This window comes from Desmodus rotundus, chromosome 1 (assembly GCF_022682495.2).
Source record: "Desmodus rotundus isolate HL8 chromosome 1, HLdesRot8A.1, whole genome shotgun sequence".
NCBI lineage: Eukaryota > Metazoa > Chordata > Mammalia > Chiroptera > Phyllostomidae > Desmodus > Desmodus rotundus.
In genome coordinates, this window is record NC_071387.1 from 160,657,215 (window position 1) to 160,680,338 (window position 23,124).

At 43.9% G+C, this 23,124-nt stretch overlaps 2 protein-coding genes across 8 annotated transcripts in view; one reads left to right on the forward strand and one right to left on the reverse strand.

Moving 5' to 3' along the window:
- On the forward strand, positions 1-1,874 carry RPS23 (ribosomal protein S23). Its single transcript, XM_024563567.2, has 4 exons — positions 1-146; positions 585-744; positions 1,442-1,562; positions 1,683-1,874. Exons 1-4 carry the CDS (start codon positions 143-145, stop codon positions 1,827-1,829), a joined length of 432 nt encoding a protein of 143 aa, XP_024419335.1. The 5' UTR covers positions 1-142; the 3' UTR covers positions 1,830-1,874.
- Positions 1,875-13,667: 11,793 nt separating this feature from the next.
- Positions 13,668-23,124, reverse strand: part of ATG10 (autophagy related 10) — a 227,089-nt gene continuing 217,632 nt past the window's right edge. For 6 of the 7 annotated variants that reach the window (XM_071219488.1, XM_053912117.2, XM_053912125.2 and 3 more), the window contains 3 exons: positions 16,856-16,953; positions 16,066-16,181; positions 13,668-15,744 (listed from right to left, as the gene is read on the reverse strand). In XM_071219488.1, coding sequence (XP_071075589.1) covers positions 16,082-16,181; positions 16,856-16,953 — 198 coding nt within the window. In that variant the 3' untranslated portion in view covers positions 13,668-15,744; positions 16,066-16,081. The remainder of the gene's footprint in view (positions 15,745-16,065; positions 16,182-16,855; positions 16,954-23,124) is intronic. The other variant, XM_053912135.1, reaches the window with a different exon arrangement.

Genomic DNA, 23,124 nt, shown 5'->3' on the forward strand with positions numbered 1-23,124 from the left:
CCAACTGAGAGGCCCCAGCCTCGGACCAGGAGCTGCGCAGACAGCCGCATGGGTCCTTGACTGGGCGGGGCTTGCTCGCGGTGGCTTGTGTCTCCTTCCCGGCCTACCTCTCTCTTTCGCTCAGGCCCGTGGCCCCGGCAGGATGGGTGAGTGGTGCCGGCTGGGGTTGATGTGATCACAAACGTTGGGGGCTCGGGGGCGAGCCGGCGGATAAGTGCAGAGCAGAGGGGAGGACGCCACGGGGAGTGTTGGTGAGGGAGGACCGAGGAAGCGCCGCTCTCGCAAGCACATGGTCAGAAGCCGAAGCGGCGCGTGCAGTCTAGGCCGCGGACCTCTCGTAACTGAGGGAAGTGGGGTGGCCCACGCTGGTGCTGAGCACGGGCGGAGCCTCTGGGAACATGCACTCACTGCGGCGCTTGTACCCACCTTTTAGGTGGTTCGAAGGAAACTTTGAGGTTTGAACCGTGTACAAAAACGTAACACAAGAGCTTACTGGCTCGTAGCGGGTGAGGTTAGTGTCTTAGAAGATGTAAAATATCACTGGAGTGCTTTTGCGGAGAGACTATGGTGATTTTCGCTTTTAGGCAAGTGTCGCGGTCTTCGTACTGCCAGGAAGCTCCGGAGCCACCGTCGAGATCAGAAGTGGCATGATAAGCAATACAAGAAAGCCCATTTGGGCACAGCCCTGAAGGCCAACCCTTTTGGAGGCGCTTCCCATGCAAAGGGAATTGTGCTGGAAAAAGTGTAAGTAAGAGTTCACTGCGTCTTCCTTCGGGTTTATTTCACTGTGGTAACTCAGACAAATGCATATAAGGCAGTTGTGCTGTGAATTCTAGGTCTTTGTTTTAGTGACAGTGTATTGGTTGGAAAGTCGGTAACCTGAGGGCTCAGCAGAGGTTAGGTTACCAAAGTTTTTAATCTTTTCACATTAGCTTCGAAGGAATTGAGGTGGGGTTGGAGGAGAGATGGTAATACTGAAGGGACAAATCTTTGTGTTAAGTGTAGGAACTGTTCCCCCATGAACTTTTTAGTTTGCAACTAATCACATCTTTCTACGCGAGAAGAGGAAGGCAAAGAGAAGTTCCCTTACTGAGGTTTGCAGCTAAGGTTGAGCCACGTGAATTTGCAGTAATCACCTGTTTTGGACTTCACAAAATGGTAATTTCGTGTGGTCCCATCATATTTAGTGGCAGTCGGTATTAAAATCCAGAATTTCTAGTTTTTGTTTTATATTTTACAACTATAAAAGGGCCAGCAGTTTTCTTCCATTGTGCCGATGACATCAGGCAGGAGAAACTTGGTTGAAATCATGGGAGTTGAGCGATTTAGGCGTAGATACAAAAGGTAGAACAGAACAGTTTCTAATAAGTTTCATGCTTAATGAACTGAAATGTATCCCTTTTCAAAAGACCCACTCACTCATGTGCTGTTTACATTTCAGAGGCGTTGAGGCCAAACAGCCAAACTCCGCCATCAGGAAGTGTGTCAGGGTCCAGCTGATCAAGAATGGCAAGAAAATCACAGCCTTCGTCCCCAACGATGGGTGTTTGAATTTTATTGAGGTATGTGTTTCGGTCTGTTGCAGCTTCTGTTCCTGGAGTGGTTTCCCCCTTGTTTGTTTGTTTAATGAGTATTTTTAGTGATTGCCACTGACACCAGAATAAACTGTTGTTTTATTCCAGGAAAATGATGAAGTTCTGGTTGCTGGATTTGGTCGCAAAGGTCATGCTGTTGGTGACATTCCTGGAGTTCGCTTTAAGGTTGTCAAAGTAGCCAATGTCTCTCTTTTGGCCTTATACAAAGGCAAGAAGGAGAGGCCGAGATCATAAGTTTTGATGGTGAAAACACAGTAATAAATTTTCATATGCCTCGAATGTGTGTGTGTCTTACTTTCATAATGTGTGATTTACCAATTTTAGAGATTGGGGAAACAGTTAATTCAGAATTCTCTAGAGTAAATGAGTTATTACAAAGTTTCCCCACCCCCTCTACAGAGGGCTTTAAAAAAGTTCATTGGACTAGTGGGAATCACCTCGGGAACCTTGAATACATCCTCCTGGGATCCAGTGTGATAAATACTAAACTCAAGTTGCTCCCTGCTCTGGGCTTTTCAAATATGTAGGTCAGTATCTGTGTTGTAGGTTCTGCGATTGTGACAAAATTTAAGCATTGGATGATTGAACAGGAGTGCATGCCAGACAAATTAAGACAAAAAAGGAGAAACTTCTTTAAGGGAAGACCAGGCATGCAAAGATCCATTGTTCTGTGTTCTGAGCCTGTCAGTGACTGATAGTTTTGACTTGAACAATGTAAGGGAAGTGATGGAGTGGTAGTGGTCAAGGTGGGTTGTGTTTTGACAGTTGTACCCACGCTGGTGTTGGGTACATGGGGGTTCACTGTCCACAAGTTGTTTCAAAATTCTCATAGGAAAAAAAAATCTCATCTGGAATGAGGCTAATTAGCCTGAAGTCTGATTTGAGAAACTGCTGTTGGTAGCAATAAGTATGGGTTATTTTGCTCTCTGAGCAAAGCCTAGCGTTAGGTTAGATTATATTCCCGGCCTGGGGAAAATGATTTCCCATAAGATCAAGATGAGTTCTCAAAGGTGACACTATCTCACCTCTCCTTTGCTCAAACCTGCATTCCTCATCCAGCTTCAGGTGGTGCTGGACCTGCCACTCCCTCCCTTAAACAAGTGTCAGAAATGATTGTGCGGTTATTTGTCCACAAGGGGGAAGAGAGGCTGCTTGTTGACAGTGTTGTGTAAATACATAAACACCATGTTAATTTGATACTTTTTTTTAAAGATCTTATTTTTAGAGAGGGGAAGGGTGGGAGAAAGACTGGGAGAGAAACATCAGTGGGTGGTTGCCTCTCACATGCCCCCTACTGGGAACCTGGCCTGCAACCCAGGCATGTTCCCCAATTGAGGACGGAACTGGCAACCCTTTGATTCGCAGGCCCACGCTCAAGCCACTGAGCTACACCAGCTGGGGCAAATTTGATACTTTTAAGAAGGGTAATTGGATTGGCTGTATTTGGTTTCCATCCCAGCACTTCCTCGTGTGTTGCACGCAGTATTCATTTCCAAAGTCTGACCAGATGCTTCTGGATTGGTGTACCTGGCCCAGCCCTGAAGATCCCAGGCTTTGCTCACCTGGCCTGCACCAGAAAAGGCCTGGGAGGGCCACACATGGGGTCAAGTGTGGGCAATGCCGGTGAGCTCACAGGTGCTGCTTGAGAGGAGGTGTTCCCTGCCAGGTGGAGAGGGCAAGGCAACATCTGCTGCCTGCCTGCAGCCTGCAAAGTTCTCTGCAGGCTTGAGACCTCAGTCAAACCTGTAAAGAAACACGCCTAGAAGGAAGTAAGACACCCTGCAACAATGGTTCATACTTGTCTCCCGGGTACACCCACAATGCGGGCCCTATGGCTAAATGACAGGCACTGGCCCACCATTCCACTGTAGACACCACCCAATGTGCTTGAAGCTGACCTTGATTCCTTCTACCTCGTGCTTTCCTCCTGCCCCAACCCTGCCTCACCCGCCACCTGTGACCTGGGTGTGGACCCACGCCCACCTTGGACCCACCCAGCAAAAAGGGTGCTGGCACTGTGCTGTGCCCCACTGGAGGCAGCCTGCTGCAAGGTGAGAAGAATGAGGTGCTCACTTGCCTTGGGTGCAAAATTTAAGCAAAATCCCAGCAGCTTTTTTTGGTAGAAATACAAATGCTAATTTAAAATTAGTATGAAAAGGCAAAGTTACTAGCATAACCAAAACAATATTGAAAATGAAGAATAAAGATGGAGGAATCATCTTTAAAACCTTGGTTTAAGAATTTGCAGCTACAGTAATCCAGAGGGTGTGGTATTAGAGAAGGGAGAGAGATTAGTAAGAGATTTCATAGACACACAAGTATGACCAACTGAGTTTTGTTGGCAGTACAAAAGCAATTCAATGGAAGAAGGTAATCTTTTCAATAAATAATGTGGACTTGGACTTGCAAAAAAGTAGACCTCAAAATCTCAGAGCTTATGCAAAAATTAAATGTATTATATATATGAATGTAAAATATAAAGCTATAGAACTTGTAGGAAAAAAACAGAACATCTGGACTTCATGGGGTTAGGTGCAAGGTTCTTAGGCATTACACCAAAAGCACATTCAAAAAACAAACTATATAAAGAATTCTACTCTTAAAAGTAGGAAAACAAATAATCCTGTTACAAAATGGGCAAATGAACAGATATTTCACCAAAGAAGTGACAAGCACATGAAAAGATCAACAACGTTAGGGAAAGACAAAGTCATAAGGAAGTATAACTATACACCCATCAGAATAGCTAGACTTAAAAATATCGACAATGCCACCTACCGGAGAGACTGGAACAACTGGGTCTCACCCATTGTGGAAATACAACGTAGCAAAGTCACTCTGGAAAAGTATGACAGTTTCCTATGAAGTTCAACGTGTGATCCAGTAATTGTACTCCCGTGTGGTTACCATACAGAAATGAAATACCTGCCCCCACAAAATCCTGTACGAGCATGTTCATGGCAGCTTTATTTGGGGTAGCTAAGAAATGATAACGGTGGCACATCCATAAATGAAACACTACTCAGTCAAAAAAGACACTTGTTACATGTAGCAACTTCTATCAACCTCAGTGCTACTATGCTGAATACAAAAAGCCAATCTGAAAAGATTACATGCATCCTGTATTATTTCATTTAAATAAAACCTTAAAATGATAAAGATACCGTAATAGAGACCAGATCACTGGTTGCCAGGGATTGAGGATGGGGATGGAGTCAAACTATACAAGAGTAGCAGGAGGGAGTTTCTTTATGATGACAGAGTTCTGAGTGCAGATTGTGGCGGTGTACACACCAGTCAACACTTGTGATGGAACTGAGTAGTACCGTACACCAAAAGAGTGCGTACAAACGCTGGTGAAATACAAGCGAGGTCTGCAGTTTAGTTAATAGTGTTGTACCAATGTCAATCTCCTGGTTTTGTGACTGTACGCTGGTTGTCAAAGATCAACGTCTTTGGGAAAGCTGGGAGAAGGTTATACAGCTACTATACTATTTTTGCAACTTCGTGTGAGTCTTCAATTATTTTCAAATTTAAACTTTTCAAAAAATTGTGAATGCGTAGTTCTTTAACTTGTTGCCTCTCATATTTGCCTAGCAAAGCCCAAACAAATCAGAAACTGATAGGGCAGAAAGAGTCCGAGATCACTCAGCCCAGTGGCTCCCAAATTGGGGGAGCATCAGAAGTCCCTAAGGCATCCGTTCGATTACGAATTCTCCCAGTCTTAGAGCGTATTTCAAAAGAAATCGGTCTTTTGGTTCTCAGGCCATCCTTTCGGAGTCATCTCCTCGCCTTCCCCACGGAGGGGACGGGGGCGGGGTCAGGGAGGAGGGACACTCAGCACACTACGACCGATCTCACCCAGCCACCTCATCCTATAAGAAGTCCAAAAACGGTGGTCCTTGAGTTCTGTTTAATTTGCCCAGAGTAACTGGCACAGCTGAGATCAGACCCGCAGTGTGCCCTCTAAACGGGACTCCTGCCGGAGACCCGCCCCGCGGCAGAGCTGCACCCCGCCTTTCTTTCCACAGGTGGCTCCTGGGCCAGTTAAGGTATAAATTAATGCTGGGTATAGGATAAGAGTTTTTGTTTGTGCCTTCCGAAGGGAAGGTGGGTAGTATAATACGATTAATAAATTTTCTCAGTGTTTATATAGAAATATTGAAACACTCCTGTCGGTGATGTTCTGAAAAAAAGTTTAAAGTCTATTAAGGAAATATACAACACCTCAAATATGTGGGAATTTTTCCTGTTATTTTCTGGTAGAGCTGAGGACACTGCTCCGATTTAACAGACGTGCAGACATGAATGTGCACCTCGTGCATACGAAGTTCCTGTGTTTCCTTGCGGGGAAGTGGGGTCAGGATTCGGTCGCAGGGGCCGTGCTGCGGACAGCGATCCTGGAGTCCACCGCAAGGTTTCAGAGCACCCGACGTTTCTGTACTGGCCTCGCTCAAAGTCAGGAACAGACACCAGTATCATAAATTACCGTAAAATTTTCACTAACACCTACTAATACAATCTTTATTTTAACCTAGAAAATCTGTTCAAACAGATCATTCAGGCATTAACTCACGTTTTCTACGACCCCGCAGTTAGGAGATGGTCTCGGCAGGTTGTACTGCGCATGCTCAGTTCCCGCACCGGCCCTGCCCTTGTTATTTGGTAAAGCGCGGTTATGTTTGTGAGTGTAGGGACAGACAGAAGTAAAGTAGATATGGAACATTTTTGTCACGGTAATGTCACCACAGGGGTTCTAGAGCAAAGCCTTGACACATTTCAGAATTGATTGTTTTTAACATAAATTGTCTCATGGGGAAAATCGTTTTTAAAGTGACACATTTGAAGGGACCCATGAGTGATAGATAATCAATATTTCCAAATATGGACACACACAGTTGCCACCTCATGCAGACTGTCACCTCAGCCTCCAATATGTGGTGGGCATCTTCAGAAATGAGGGAGCCACTCACACGCACACAGCCCTCTGAACTTCAGCCAGGCACTCTGAGCGCCATCGGGAGACCTGCCTCTAACACACTCCGCTCTGACAACTGGAAGCTTTCAAACACCCTGCAGTGTCAGGGGGCTCTTCTCCCTCAGGCGAGAGGAGAAAGTCATGGACCCCGGGTCCCCCCTTCAGATCCTGCAGTCAGAGGAGTGCCAGCTCCTCCGCAGGTCCTGCCCAGAGGCCTGCCTGATCATTTGTGGTAAAAGTTACTATTGACATAAATGCTGTTCTGAGTAGTCTACGCACAGAATCGGAGTTTCTGGTTGTTTAAGTCTAGTTTTCTAAAACCTCTGTCACTGTTGCTAATTAGAAATAGAAAAAATAAAATAAATGGGGAAAAACAGAACAAGGACTCAGGTTGCTTGGCTGGGCTAAAAGTGTAGGACATATCGAGCATATCCATATTTTCAAGTAAGTTTAAATGCCAATGAATGTATTATACTATATTCTTCTTTTAGCAACCAGCCAATATTTAAATGTGTACAGTGTGGGTAAGGTAAGCCACATAATTTCTCACTTCAATAACAGCTGAGAACAGTAGAGAGAAAAGTTACTTGTTAAAACATGTCTTGTCCATTAACACCTGCTTTAGAAAGAGTGGTATGAAGTAGTTTTGTCATCTCTTCTCCCCCCAAACAGCTTTGTGAATTTATTTATCCAGCATAAAAAAAGACTTTTTTCTATATAGTTCGACAGCTTCAGGTGCTCTGTTTTGTGCGTGTTTGCAGGTGAGACCACTTTCCCCTCCTGAGGTTCCCAATAGGTTCCAAGTATTTCCCTGGGCTTGTAATTCTAGTACACAGTCATTGATTTTGCCCCTTGTGTATTTCACACATTGTCGTATGTTTACGGTTAGGTAGTCTTTACCCCGTCACTGTACCCCTTTTCTCCTGCCCAAGGCGCATGGCATGTGTGTAGTGTGGGGTCCAAGAAAGCCACTGTGACTGGGATTTATTGATGAAGATTCTTGATTCTTGATTCTTGACCTCAGATTTGTACCATAGATTTCAGAGGGTCTAGGAACCCCCTGAAACTGCAGGATTGCCTGTGATAAACACACACACATGCTCCTCAACTCACAAAGGAGCTGAAAATGCGTTCAGTACGACTACACTTAATAAAGATCATAGCTTACTCAGCCCAGGCCACCTTGAATGTGCTCAGAACCCTTAATTAGCTTTCAGTTGGGCAATTATCTTGAGTTTCACCTCAAGAGTAATTGCCTTCCTCTTCTTCTCCCCGGAAGCAGGAGAGATACTGATGGGCATTTTGTAGACATGATGGGATGTGAAGACACAAAATGCAACATCCAAAAACGCCGGCAACACAGCACTCTGTAGGCTGGATGGGCTGTTCAACCCTCTCGGTGGCCTGGCTGACTGGGAGCTGCCCCAGCTGCCGGGGGTCACAAGAGAGGATCATACTGCATATCGCTAGCCTGGGAAAAGATCAACGTTCTAAGTCTGAAGTACAGTTTCCACTCGATGTGTATCACTTTCCACCATCATAAAGTCAAAAATCATCCTCAGGACACCGTAAGCTGGGGCCTGTGTGTGTTGGATAGTGTGTGTGCATGCGCACGCCCACACACATTTTTCTGAAAATGGGTTCTACACATTTTTTAGATTTTCCAAGGGGTTCCTTTTCAAGAAACCACTTACTGTTTAAATCTGTGTAACAGGGAGTAGATTTAGTCACGTTACATAATTTTCCATTTTGATCACAGCCAACAGTCTCGAGAAGTTGTGTGTGGTTTGACATCACTTACGAAATGTCTACAGTGTGGTAAGGATCCAGTCTGCCGGGCCTGCGAAATGCACATTTCTCGTTCCTCTGTGACGGCACTGGCTGCCCTAGTGAGGAACAGCAGGCCGCGTGACAGAAGTGCCCCGTGTCACTGGCCAAGGCAGAATCCGAAAGAGGGTGTGGAGCCTCACCCTCAGGAGTAAAAGCAGAGGATAAAAACCCAAAGACTTTTTAACATCTAAGAATGGCGTAAAAGGGCAGAATACATCCAATAAAAAATGTTCAGAAGGCACCTGTAAAAACAAATGACATAATAGCTGCAATTTTAAAATGTTTGAACAAATACATATAAAGTGGAAAAAGGGGGGGGTGAAATGAAGCAAACATAGCAATAATTGTGGTAGTTGCTGATTCTGATTTTAAGTATGTGAGGATTCACTGTACTCTTTACTTACGGGTATGTTTGAAATTTTCCACAATAATTCTCTCAAATTACATGCAGATCCTAGTTATTTAACGCCATGCTTCTGGTTGTATCAGAACCAGCACTCAGTCAGCTCCAGCTGGAGCAAAACGGAGATGTGAACGATGGAATGGACAACAGAGAAGCCAGGAGCTCACCCAGCACCACAGAGAAATATACAATGTCGGGAAGAAACGAAGCTGAGAATGCATGTGTATTTTAGCAAGACAAGAAGAGAGAAATGTTTGATTTAATAATAACAGCAAAGTACAAGAAAATTAGTTTCAAATATTGTAGGAAATGGTAAAACAGACAGTTAGTGGGAATGCAAATTGGCATAGCCTTACCGGTATACAATTTAGCAACACCAAAAGCCTTAAGACACTTCAATCCCTTGATAACAGTATAACTTAAAAGAAACAAAAGGTAGCAACTTCTTCTGCACGCATTTCTCCCTGCATTCCATTCTGAAATCCCTTTGAGAGAGGGGCTTTGTCTGCCCTGCAGACCACTAACTGTGTGCCTGGCGCAGGTCCTGACAATGCAGGAAGTGCTCAATGAACGGACGTTAAGTGAACAGTGAAGAATTAGAAAGCACCTAAACCCCCCATGATAGTAGAGTTATTTGATATATTTTGTACAGAAGAAAAACTAGTCATTTAAAGGGTTTTGTTCGAAGAACACCGAATGACATAGGGAAATGTTCCCTATGACATGTTCCAAATATAGTGTTAACTGGGAAAAACTCGGGTGTAAGACCAAATACAGGGGGATCCGAATCAAATATGTTTGAAGCCACGGCCAGGACATGCATCGACATCTCAGCTACAGTTTTCCTTGGGTGATACACACTGAAGCAATTTTTAAATTTTCTCCTTCAAATGTTTCTGTGGTTTCCAAATTACCTATGAAGACTATACTCCTTTTCAAAAATGAACTTTTAGTTTCACAGTGTATAGATGAGTGGAGCACTTTAAAAAGAGCCAAAGTTGTCTTTGATCACTTGCAGTCCAAGCTCCCACTCCCCACCCTCCTAGGTAACTAACCTCCCCTACAAGTTTGCCAGGTGTCCTTCCAGACCCTTTTTGTTTTTACATGTGTTACAGCTGCCCTGTAGAGAATGTGTGGCATTGGTGTGCTTTTGATATAAAAGAGTGCTGAGTGCATCATTAGCATCTAGTTATTTTTCCATTTTAACTCAACAATCTCTTTATGAGAGCTGCCTATTTTGATACAAGGGATTGAGTTCATTCCCTTTAACCGCTAAACAGGACCACATTTTATTTAGTCAGCTCTCTATTAATAAGCAGAAAAAGCATGGACATAGTCTCTTTCTGAACCTGTTGAAGGAGGGGGCTGAGGAGACCACATCCCATGCCGCTGCTGCCCTTGGAGAAAGAAATCTCAAAGGAGGGAGTAGGTGGCAGTTCCCGAAAGAGGAAAGCAGATCCAGTCCCTGGAGCCTGCAGAAAGGAGATCACTGCAGCCTTCCCCACGCTCAGTGATCACCCACATGCACGGGTACTCCCAGAGATTTATGGAGTACTACCAAGCGCCAGGCTCCATGCTAAGCCCTGAAGACTTGGCATGCACGTATAAATAACAATGCACCAGAGGCTGTAGATATGCTGGACTGCGATTCCCCGTTAACCTATCAGGACTTCTTTGTTAAATTTCTCTCTCGTTGTTATAACGGTGATGTCTGGGTATTTGAAAAGCTTCAATATGATCCAAGAAATCATCCAAAAGTCATAGGTTTTATTCACTCTCATGTAAAATTAATGAATGAAGGAATAAATGAATACATGGGAGTTTCGAGTTTTTTTAAAAAAACAGTTTATAAAATGGGACTGATCTCTAAAATCACTTTCAGTTCCAGTGCTCTAGAATACAAGATACCTGCGATAGGGCTATATTACCACGAGGTGGCGCTATTGACAACACAAAAGTTGAATAAAAGCACGCCCCGCCTGAAGGAACGCTACCAAATTCAAGAAAATGTGAAAGCACTTTTACAGACGAGCCCCATAAATATCCAGCGGGGTTGCTACGGGAACCTAGGCACATACTAAAGTAACCCAGTGCAATGTGCACAATAATAGTTAAGTGCTTCTTATATCCTTCTAGCACAACCTTCAGCAACCCACTGGCCAGCAATATAAGGAGGAAATCGAGGGGCTTAGAATTGGAAGGGAGCTTATCTGTCTATTGGTTTTCAAATCTCTGAATGTTCTCTGGAGTTAGAAATACAATTTCATCACAAACTAGCACACACACATATATCTATATATATCTCCATATCCACACTTATATATAGATATATAAATATGGATATATATGGATATATATATGCATACACATATTAATGTAGTTGAAACCAAAGGTTCACAAAACAATAATATCCTTATATATGTGCAATACATTTTTCCTATGTATTTATAAAATAACAGAAAAAATATATATATATATTGGTCTCAGCCCCCACCCCCTTGGAATTTCCTGGGTCATCAGAGAGTCATTTGTTCTAATGAGGCAACTCTGGGTGGGATCCTGAATAGCTTCAGGATGGGGGCTGGTCACCAGAAAGACCAAGCTCTGATTAGAAGCTTGGAACTTGCGGTCCCATTCCCCATCATTTGGCGTCAGAAAACAGAAGTGGAGTAAACAATCGATCATACCACGTGAGGAAGCCTCCATAAAATCCCCAAAGCACAGGGCTCAGAGAGCTTCCAGGACGGTGAACACCTCCGCATGCCAGGAGGGTGACACCCCCAACTCTGAGGGCACAGACGCTCCTGCACTTGAACCCTCGAGGCCTTGTCATATATATATAATCTTTATCTTCCTACTTACCATATTCTTCATTACATAATACACTGGTAGACACAGGTGTTTCCCTGAGTTCTATGAGCCATTCCAGCAAATTATTGAACCCAAGGAAGGGGTCCTGGCTGGTTATAAATACAGGTGACAACCTGGGACTTGAGACTGGAGTCTTAAATGGGGGCTTGAACTCTTGATGTACTCGATCTGATGCTAACTCCAGGTAGACAGTATCAGAACTGACTCTATCAGAATTGTGTTGTAGGACACCTAGCTGGTGTTACCGAATTGGTTGATGTTTGGAAAACCCACACATCTGGTGTCAGAAGTGTTGAGTTTGGTAGTATTGTGAGAGTGAAGGAGAAACACCGGGAGTATTCTTCCTAGACATACTCTATTTCATAAAAGAAATACTGGTCATAAACTCATAAATTGATTTTACTGCATCTAATACACTTTTTCCATTTAGTACGTAAAGAAACAGAGGCTCAGAGAGTACAGTTACTTGCCCCGATATATCGGGAAGCCAGGATTCAGGCCCCTAAGGACACAGGCAGCTTTTGTTCTGGACAGCTCCAGGCAAAACTGCAGAGCGTCCCTGGCCTACTCCCAGCCCTTTCTGCACCGTCGCACCTTCTAAAGCCAATGGGCTAGTACCTGATGGAGAAAACACTGACACTGTATGTGTCCTTAGCTATACCCAGTCATCATTTAAAAAGTACAGGTTCTTTCTCACTTGCAAATGTGATCACTTTAACTCCTTTACTTAAATATTCCCTCAGCAGCTCTTTGTGGTTTTTAGGCCAAATATAAATTTTCAGTGTGGCAATAAAGGCTCCCCCAGACCTGGCCCCAGTCCTGCCAGCCAGCCTCACTCTTCACCCCTTCCCCACGTGCACCTTCAAGGGCTGTCCTCCGTTCTCCATGTGGCTCCATCACATTCCTCTTCTGCAAACGTTCCCTTGTACTTGCCTCCCACACGTCTGCCACAGTACACAGCTTGCTGTCCCTGAGTCTTCCTCTGGTCTGTCTCCTTCCCCAGTGGACGGGGGCATTCTTATGAGCGAGGGTCACGCCCTCCTCTTTGCTGTCCCTGGTCCTAGCTTAGGGCTCAGTCCATAAGAGGAAGTCAGTAAGTTTCTGCTGAAGTGAATATTTGCATATTCTTATTCTCAAATTTTAATTCTAAATAAACCCTTACTCACTGGAATATCAGCTCCCTGAATTATGGAAAGAGCCAGGTCTGACCATGCAGGTCTCCACTTCCTGCTATCTTCAGAGCAACAGTAAAAACTATACCCATCTTGGGAGTTTTGACTTCTTTTTTCCTTTATTTTAATACATTTTCCTTGGAGGGGTGGTTAGTGTTGTATTTTTAACCTCCAGTGTGTAGGGTAGGGCCTGATGATCCACAGAGACTCTGGCCCCTCCGCTGGACGCTCAACCCACCCGCCCGCTCAGGTGTGCCCAGACCCAGCCTCCTCTGAGTCACTCGTGACCGTGAACAGCAACTCTTCCGTACGTGCCACCTTAGAACACGCCTCCGAAAGTGGGCCATCACCTTAAGTTACCGACTACCCGTAATTAAGGTGGGAAAGAAATCGGAGTGAAAGGGAGACATTAAATGCGAATAAGCACAGTGAGTAACACAGGGAGAGGTCACCCAGCCGGCCCGAGCTGGTCAGCGATGGCTGTGTGAGGGAGGGAATCACAGAGAGGAGGTTGAGAATTGGGGAGATGGATGGGAAAGGTAGTGTTTCCAGGTGGGAACCAGCATGAGCAGGGGTCAGGTAAGCACGTGGGCAGAGAAGACTTGCCTGATCAGAGCCGTTCGCGTTGGGCGGGAGTTGGGCATGAAGTGAAATGGGAAGGAGTGGGTATGCAGGCGTCCCCATGGGAGTGGGGGCCAGCCACCCCTTACCCCCTTACACCGCGTGGCGCTGTGTTGGTTGGAAAGCGCCTCTGGATTTACCTACTGTTCTGATCTTCTCTCTGCTCTTGTTAGGTAGGTGGGATAGATAGTGTAGGCTTTATTTTTTTTGATAGAAATGGTAAAAGACCAAAAGAGATTAAGAAAATTGGCCTAAGTCACACAGCTAGCAGCTAACCAGACTCACAGTGTAGATCTCCAGATTTCTCCCTATTTCACAAACCCAAGGACTGGAGTGGGCTCATGAGTCACACAGCTAAACGTCCTCATTTTGCACATGAGAAAACTGAGGACCAAAGAGGTCAAGCGATTTTTCCATGGCCACGCAAAAAGGCAGAGTTTAGGAGACTGGCTGGCAGCAGCTTTAACCAGCCTTATTTCAGACCAAAGGGGCTTTGAATTATGTTAGGTAGAGAGGAAAACCAGAGGAAAAAAGTCCTCATATTACAGAGAAAGGACTGTTACTTTGACAAAACAAATTTCTTTCCCATGTTATATAACTGCATTATCAAAAATGAAAATTTTTATCAACCAAAAGTTATTATTATTTTTTTTAGTGAAAAACAATCTGAAAAGACACAGAGCTGCCTGAGGAGCGAGATCTATCTGGGAAGGGGGGTCCCCACTTACAGGAGCGCTTCAGAACTTCTTTCTGCCACTCACGAATTTTCAGGTCTCCATACATAAGAGAAAAACAATTTGTAACTTAAAAAAACTACACACTGGCCCCAAAGTGACAGACTATTATGTCAGAATCTGTTAGCAAAAGATAACTAATATTCCCAGACAAGTGCATAATCCAGATGACACAGTAGTGTGTGTGTATATATATATGTATATGATATATACATATATATAATACATACATATATATATGTATATATATATATATATAATTACATATATATATATATACACACACACATATTTTACCCCAGAAATGACATGGCTTGAGAAACAAATTGCTAAGAAATCTGTGTTCACATTAAGGAGAGTGGGGGCGGGGGAAATCCCTTGCCGAAGTTGAAAAGATGTTAAGTGGTAAATACCAAAATGCCCAGCAAGCATGTAAGCAGGCTCTCCTCCCAGCAAGAATATGTATAGCTCAGCGTTTTAAATTTTACTTTTAGCTTTTCTAGCAATTCAAAGTAACCCTTTCTCTACTTCCTCTCCCTCTGTGAGAGTTCAGCCCTTAACCAAGAGACGGGAAGAGCTGTCTCTGCTTTCTTCATTGGCCAGCAGACAAGCCCTCAGCCTAAAGGCTCGCCCCAGGGGCCTGCTTGGTGCACCAGCGCCTCCTGGACTGCCTTGCTGTGTGGAAGTCTGGGCCAACGCACGTTAGGAAGTCAGCCCAACCTGGCGGAGCTATACAAAGAATCTGAAAAGGCCTGTTGGGAGACCAAAACAGTAAAATAAATGCCACACTGAAAGCACACCCAGACCAGAGGTTCCCCCAAAGCCTATGCATCAGACTCACCCCAGAGGGGCTGTTTTAGAAGGTGGTGGTCATCATTTGCAAAAGAGCCTCAGGTGATTCTAAAGTGTGTCCCTCACTAAGAGACACTAAACTAGATGCTCTGAAGAGCCAATTGCATTATTCTCTTAGCTTCAGCCCCTAGCAAGTTAAAATGAAAGACAAACAAGCAACTCCCACCCAAACATTCTTCCAAGATTAGGTTCATCTTAACACCTCACGGGCTAGTAAACTTACTGACAGACTGGGTGACTAACAATCAAATATTAAAGAGGTGACCATTTAATGAATGTTGATAGAAAGGAAAAACTTTACAGTATTTTTTCATGTATGAATGATCTCCTGTGTCTCTCACAGCAACCCTATCAAGGTAGCTTGTTACTCTTACATTACAGATGAAGAAACCAAGTCTCAGAAACATAAAAGAATGACTTGAAAATGCCCTAATGATGTCAGTATTTCCTTTTTGAGTTAGAGTCACTTTTTTGCTATTTATATTGATTTGTGTCTTTGAGTTCCTCCTTCTAAATACACTGTTTATCTGTCGCTGTGGACATTTCCCACCAAGGGGAAAAATCCGCATCAAAATCTTGGTGAGCTGAAAACTCGCGGCACCAGTTCTGTTAAAACAAGGGTCAGGCCCATAAACTTTCAGTGTTCTTCATGCTGCCATTTCTGAGCTCTCTGGTTCCACAGAAGACTCTGAAAAACAAGAACAAAACAAAAGCCAGGAGAATAAAAGAAGATTTACTGAGCAGTAAAGACTTATTTCAAGAATATCAATTCTAAAATAAAACCACCCCATTCTTTGTTGAGTGACTGTCACTCACAGCAAAGTAACATGCCTCCTAAACGATTGGGTGCTGGTTGGTTGGAAAATTTTAACAAGTCAGAGATCAGCCTATTAAACATAAAAGCAAACTGAATATATTGTGGGGCCGGCAAGGGCTGCGTATCTAAGTGCAAAAGAGGCCCCGGGGTCTTTGTAACGGCAACACATTCCATCCAGCCTTTCCTTTTTACCTTGAAGACCGACATCTCACTCATCCTGAGAGGATGCTCTGGCATAGCTCAGAGGCAGAGTCAGCCCGACCACTGGCCCAACAATGCTCAGCCAAGACGTGATGTAGTTGACGTTCCTGGGAAACAAGTGAAAATACAAGCAATTCTAATGTTTCTAGTGTCGTTTGAGCGAATGATGAAAAAATCAGTTATCAACGATAAAAGAAACAAGGGTTTCTTCAAAGACGTGTGCCCACCAGGGCAGCCCACCAATGGAAATCCTGGCATTTCCAAATACCAGCCCTGTTGATTGACAAGGACTCAAGCTCTGAGAAAATGGCGAGGACCCCTCACTAAGGTGGTTGGAGGCATTGGGACTCCAGACTCCCCTTCATGATTCCAATTTTACCCTTAAAATTTATAGCATTTGCTAAGGTACTAGGACGCAGTGATGAAGGGCCCAGCTCCAAGGCAAAACGCCTGGCTTTCCAATTTTCAAATCCCCGTTCCACCACTTAACTAGCTTTTTGACCTTGGCTGAATCATTTAACCCTTCTTTGCTTTAGCTTCCTTCTTCGTAAACTGGGTAAAATAATAGAATTCAGCTCATAGGGGCGTTATAAAAATACAATGCATTAATATATCTAAAATAGAACAGTGCCTAGCACACAGTAAAAAATCAATAAATGTTAGCCATTATTATTATTACAAAGAATATTTCTTTTTTAGCTTAGCTTTCAGAGTCACACAAAAAAGATTTACAATTTTAAAATAAGAGTTAAAGCCAATGTATCTTGATGGTGTTTCTTACCTATTGATTTTTCGAGAATTCTTTACCACAGGACTCATGAATTCACTGGTTCTGCAGGGATGAAGCACGAAAAAGGGCTGCCCCAGGATGGGGTGCTCCTGCAGGAGGCAGAGTCAGTTCCAGATCGTCAGTGGGAGCTACTTTGAAAATGCTAAAATAACTACTCTGGTTCACGTCTTCAAAATGAAGGTTTGTTTTAAATTCCAAGTGATTAAATCAAGATACAGATAGATTTCAGTGTTGAAATATAATTCACGTTCAAACAGAAGAAGTGGGTGTGAGACGAAGTTATACACAGATAAAGGAGCACAGTCAGTTACAGGAAGGCATGAGACTGTGCTCAGCACACACTGTAGATACATTTTACCAGCTCCTTGTCAGCTAGTGCTTCCCTTTGCTCCTTAATTATTCTTTAGTTTTTCCTCAAGGACGTCTGTGAAGCCCAATTAGCCTGACCATCTCAACAATGTGTTCCATCCACTGTTAGGGGTAAGGGAACCCAAATCATGCACACTTTGTTTTACGTAAGTTTTGTAAACACATTGATTGTTTCAGGCTTAACTGCACTCAGTGCCACTGGGCACGCGTTCAGTGGGTAGGACGGGCGTGGGGAGGAGGACGGCTTGCTTATTCAAGTTCATCTACTTCTCTCTGTCTCTCCCTCTGAGTTCCTCTGTTTATCTGTTTCTCTCACTTCTCTCTCTCCTGAGCTTACAGGGCTGTTTCTGTAAGTGGGAAGTCCACAGAGCGGAACTCCTCTGCCTTCGTAAGAGAACAACTGTATGTAAGATACAGGTCCTACCGCTGCCGGGTCAGGGATGCGGACATCATTTGTCAAGCAGTGTGGGGCCCCGGAAGGCTTCCAGGTAGTGAATGATCTGTGCACAAATTCTACCAACACGGAACCAGTTGTTGATAATAAATTTATTGAGCATTTGTATTGTGGATTAGACAGTATGCCAGAAACTGCAAATTCAAATACTGCTGAGCTGTGGATGTCTGCGCCCCCAAATTCATGTGCTGAAACCCCAAAGCCCAGTGTGGTGGTGTTAGGAGGCGGGGCTTTCTGGAGGTGATTGGTTGAGGGGTGTGGAGGAATATCAGGTAAAAACTTTCAGTTATAAAATAAGTCAGTCATCAGATGTAAAGTACAGCATAGGGAAAGTAGTCAATATTATATCTTTGTGTGGTGACAGATGGTTGGTTACTAGACTTATTGGGGTGATCACATTGTATGGACTACAAATGTCACATCACTATGTTGTACACCTGAAACTAATATAATAGTATATGTCCACTACGAGAGGCCCCGGAGAGCAAAGCCGCCCCTTCCCGCCATGCGAAGACACGCTGAGAGTTTCCCACAAGGGGCCCCCAGGAGAAAGGCTGGCACCCTGCTCTCACTCAGACCTCCAGCCTCCAGACCCGGGGGAAACAAATTTCTATTGTTTACAAACTACCCAGCCTGTGGTATTTCATTACAGCAGCCCAAAGAGACTATGACAAATACCCGTGAAGACCAGGCAGGTGACAGGAAGGACGAGGCCAGGTAAATACCACCGCAGGCACAGTGGGGCACCGAGAGGGCGCCCACCCAGGCTGGGCTTGCTCCTCTGCTCCCACTGAGCATGACATGTGAGAATGCAGGTTCAGTGTGCTGGGCCTTCCCGTTCATCAAAATAACCTAGAGATCCAGATTTTTATGTAAAACCTCCTAAATTTAAATGTTGGCACAATTTTTGAAAAAGCATAGTGTGGGCCAAATGAAACAAGCCTGTAGGCTGGATTTGGACTAGGGGCTGCCTAACATCTGGCTTCTCTTTTTCTCAGCCAGTCCAGGGAGAAGCTGAACTCAGATCTATTCACGGGAAGACTTATTTGTGGTCGTCCCTGCTGCCTCCGCTCACCAACCTCACAACGTTCATGCCTGCGTGTATGTGCTCACGCCCACTCACAAGAAATCGAAGGGACGGTTCCTCTATATTGGAGACACAGGGTGTGGGAATTTTGGAATATATATGTGTGGGGAGGGTGAAGTGATCCACTGGGTGTGGGTTGCTGTTATGTCTCCTCAACAGCCACCTCAAGATGTCTCTGTACAGTAGCCTGATCGCAGAGCCTAAGCTCCCTCTCGCCGGCTCTGTCCTTACCCTTATTCCCACCCCTAACCGGACTCCGGGGGCACAGCCCAGATGTGGTAGGCCAACAGCAAGTCTTCCCGTCCAGCTTGATGCTGGCTTCCCTCACCTGCCTTAACTAGTTTTTATTAATTCAACACATATCTATTAATCATCTCCTAGGTGACTGCCAGGAACGGTCCTGGATATAGTTATAGAGATCACTGTATCCCAAAGATCAACAAAGTCCCTGTCCCATGAACTTACGTTCCATTGCAGGAGACAGACGATAAACACAAAGAACAAACAAAAAAAACAAGATAATTTAGACAATAATAAGTGCTACAAAAGAAAGAAAATAGGGTAGCATGATTCCGGAGGGACTGCGGTGATGTTTAGATTCGGGGGAAGGCAAGGCCTTACTGAAGAAGTGATCTTTAAACAGAGATCAGAGGGATAAGACAGAAACAAGCACAGAGAGGCCTGGGGACAGGGCATTCATGGCAGGAGACTGTAAAAGGACAAGTGCACAGAAAATGCGAGTGAATTTTAGGGTTAGTCTGGGCTAAAATATTTAGTGTTGGAGGGTAGGGATTTAAAAAGCAAGCTTAGTCCAAATTCTTTTTGGATTAAGGCAATAAAGAGCTGCAATCAAATCTTATTGATGAGAAGGCACGTTACCTTCTCTAATAAAATGAAACCTAGACCTCCAAGGACGGCATTAGCTGGAAACGGCCCCAGTGGGGAGCCAGCTCAACCACAAAGCCTCCACTGCTTCAAGGCTCACTCTCCCCTGGGAGTCCTTCGGAGATTCTCAGGGCCACTCTCATGCTGGTCGGGAAACTCCTCCAGCTTTAAACATGGAGTCCAAAGCCATGGCTGACGGAGAGGGGCTGTTCAAACGAGACTACCAAAAGCCTGGAAATATGAACAGGGTAATAAACACACAAAGCAACCAGGGCTGTGACCCTGGAGTCCGGTTAGGGGTGGGAATAAGGGTAAGGACAGAGCTGGCGAGAGGGAGTTTAGGCTCTGCGATCAGGCTACTGTACAGAGACATCTTGAGGTGGCTCTTGAAGATCCAGGTGTGACAGTCCTGGGGGGCCCAGGCCCACGTGGGCACTAGGAAGAGAATGTGGCTGGTTCTTCTCTTCCTGGCCTACTCACAACCACCACCCAGGGGTGTCTCCCAAGAATCTTAACACATTAGTCTTCAGGTTTCTTGAGGACCTGGTGACTCATGAGGAATGGCTTCATCATAGACTGAAGAACTTGCCTCTTCCTTCCAGGCCTATAGGCTGATCTTTTCAAGCCCACAAAAGAAGAACCATATCTGAGAATAACACGCATCCTGGAGACGCATGCGCACTTACAGTTCAGGGGACCATTTCCTAAGCAGGTGTAGGCCCATGTCACACTGAGCTCTGCTCATTTGATGCTGCTCGGTAAATAAAGACTTGGACTTGGCTTCCACAAGTCGTCTTTTGCTCAGTCCGTATAGCAAATGGGTAAGAGCAGACATGCGCTCTGCAGTTGCTACTGTTTAAGGTCAAGTTCTGCTCTACTACTCAGTTGCTGTGAACTGTTGGGCACTCTCCTTAACCATTTTATATCTCTATTTCTTCATCTCACCCTGGAACTAACAGTATCTATCTCACAGACTGATTATTATCCTTCAATGAGAAAATGCCAGAAGTGTTCAAAATAATGCCTGATGTAATAAGCACTTAGTTGGCTGTTATAATTTGACCTGTTGATGTCTAAACAGACAAGGATGATAGCCCCCAGGTATCCACAGAAAGGTCTAAAATCCTGTGAAAGAGCCCAGTTTCAACATCTGAAAACAAAAAGCTCCTGTAGAGTTCTGCAGGATGGCAAAAATATTACTGACTAACGTCTACATGTTCAGGAGCATTTGACAACTAATTATAACCAAAGGCAAGAGGGGTCTTACTTAAAAAACAAAAGTCTACGGCAATTAGAAGTACCAATATATTGGTATTCAGGAAGAAATGAATGGGAAATCATTTAAATGAATTTAGGTTAAAATAAAAGCTCGGGCACTTCAAAAACACCAGTAATCTACAACATTATAATACTCATTCTTCCTCAAACAACATAAAAATGGTGATATTAGCATTTAAGGTTATGTTCTAACAAAATAAAATGCATGGTAATGCTCATATGAACAACTTTTTAAATAATAGAGGCTTTCATGATTCAAAGAGCTTTTAGAATAGATTGGACATTTCTTTAATGCATAGTTGGTCACCTGGGAAAAAATAACTTAATTTTTTAAACTTTTACTATAGTGAGGACTTATATCTGTGTAATTAGACAGAAAATATTAACATGAATAACTGCCTTTAAAAATCAAAAGTTTACACAATGGAATTCTACGCAGCAGAGAGAAAGAAGGAGCTTATACCCTTTTCAATGGCATGGATGGAACTGGAGAGCATTATGCTAAGTGAAATAAGCCAGGCAGTGAGGGACAAATACCATATGATCTCACCTTTAACTGGAACATAATCAACAAAAGAAAAAAGCAAACAAAATATAACCAGAGACACTGAAATTAAGAACATTGTAACAATAGTCACAGGGGAGTGGGGAGGGGATAGTAGAGAGAGGGGTCTATAGGAGCTACTATAAAGGACACAAGGACAAAATCAAGGGGGAGGGTAGAGGTGAGGGAGGGAGGTGGGACTGGCTGGGGTGGGGTGGAGGGAAGGGGAGAAAATGCAGACAATTGTAACTGAATAAAAATAAATTAATTAATTTTAAAAAATAAAAATAAAAAGTTTAAATTGGATTTTAAGTTATATTGTTTTGGAAAGAAGCTGTTGCTTTTAAAAATCTAAGCTATGATATGTTGATCCACTTACAATAGGAATTATAAGAAGGCATATTTGTATAATCTCTTAAGAATACTTTTATATATAGATAATAGAAGTAGACTTCCAAGTGTAGCAGAATGTAGAGGTCAGCAAAGCTTCTGCCTCAAAAACAAGTATAAAACTGAAAAAACTGCCAAAAAATTTTTTCAGGCTGTGAAAATCCACCAAAGGCAAATAAAAAAATTTGAAATGTGTTTAATTCATGAAAAGCTGCTAGCACTTCATGTTAGACACAGAGAGAGTGTGCAGCCTTCTGGCCTAGAAATACCTCCATATCCCCTCCTCCCACCTCCACCAGCTCCACCAACAGGTAAATTTTTCCAGAACGGAGCTGGCCCTGAGAACCAGGAGCTGTGCCGCCAGCAGGGCTGACCTGATTTCCAACAGACAGCAACAACTCCTGCCCAGTGGTGCTGGCAATAAAAATAGCAAAACGGTATTAAATGAAAAGGAAAAAAAACACAACTCTGCAAGCCAGATGTTGCAATCCTAGTTGAAGCAAGCAGCAGACCAGCCAGAGATTGAATGGGGAGATTCCAGAGAGGGGACAATTGTAGAAGAGCTAGGTACGTTCTCCGGGAGTCCCTGGCTGACGGGAACCACTCCCATGTGCTGGGAGAGATGAGAAGGCCTGATGGGAAGTAAAAGCTGACATGAGCATGAACATTAACTGATTTCTGAATGTGCTCCAATGTCCACACACATCCATTGGCAAAGGATGGGAGACTTATCTCCATTAGGTACCTGAGCACAATCTCTGTCCAATCACTGGCTAACCAGCACGCTATGCAGACATAGCTGGGTGATCCCAAGGAAGCCAGGATAAAACATGAAAATAAGAATGGAAAACAACAGAGCAAAGGGATCAATGACCACACGTACAGAAGGGTCAACTTCTGCAGGTAAATCTTAGGGAAGTTACTAAAACAAGCAAACGAAAACAAGAGCAACAACAACTAAAAGAAAACCCTCGGGGGAAAAATGTTGGAATCCAGCATTGCTACAATATATCATCTAAAGTATCTAGCTTTCAAAGAAATTTGAGCCATGCAAAGAAACAGAAAAATGTGAGGCATACTATGGAAAAGAAGGCACTGATAACACTGGTAGGTACAAAATAGACACAGGGAAGTAAGTGAGCATAGGAAACATGGTCAACAATATTGTGATAACCATGTGTGGTGCCAGCTGAGGGGCTGGAAATGCCCAAGGGGACCCTATGTAAAGTAGATGAGTGTCCAGCCACTAAGCG

What these genes read in the sequence shown, in the direction of transcription:
- RPS23 (XM_024563567.2), top strand. An exon ending in GGAATTGTGCTGGAAAAAGT is followed by an intron (nt 745 to 1,441) that starts GTAAGTAAGAGT and finishes TTTACATTTCAG; the next exon opens with AGGCGTTGAGGCCAAACAGC. An exon ending in GGTGTTTGAATTTTATTGAG is followed by an intron (nt 1,563 to 1,682) that starts GTATGTGTTTCG and finishes GTTTTATTCCAG; the next exon opens with GAAAATGATGAAGTTCTGGT.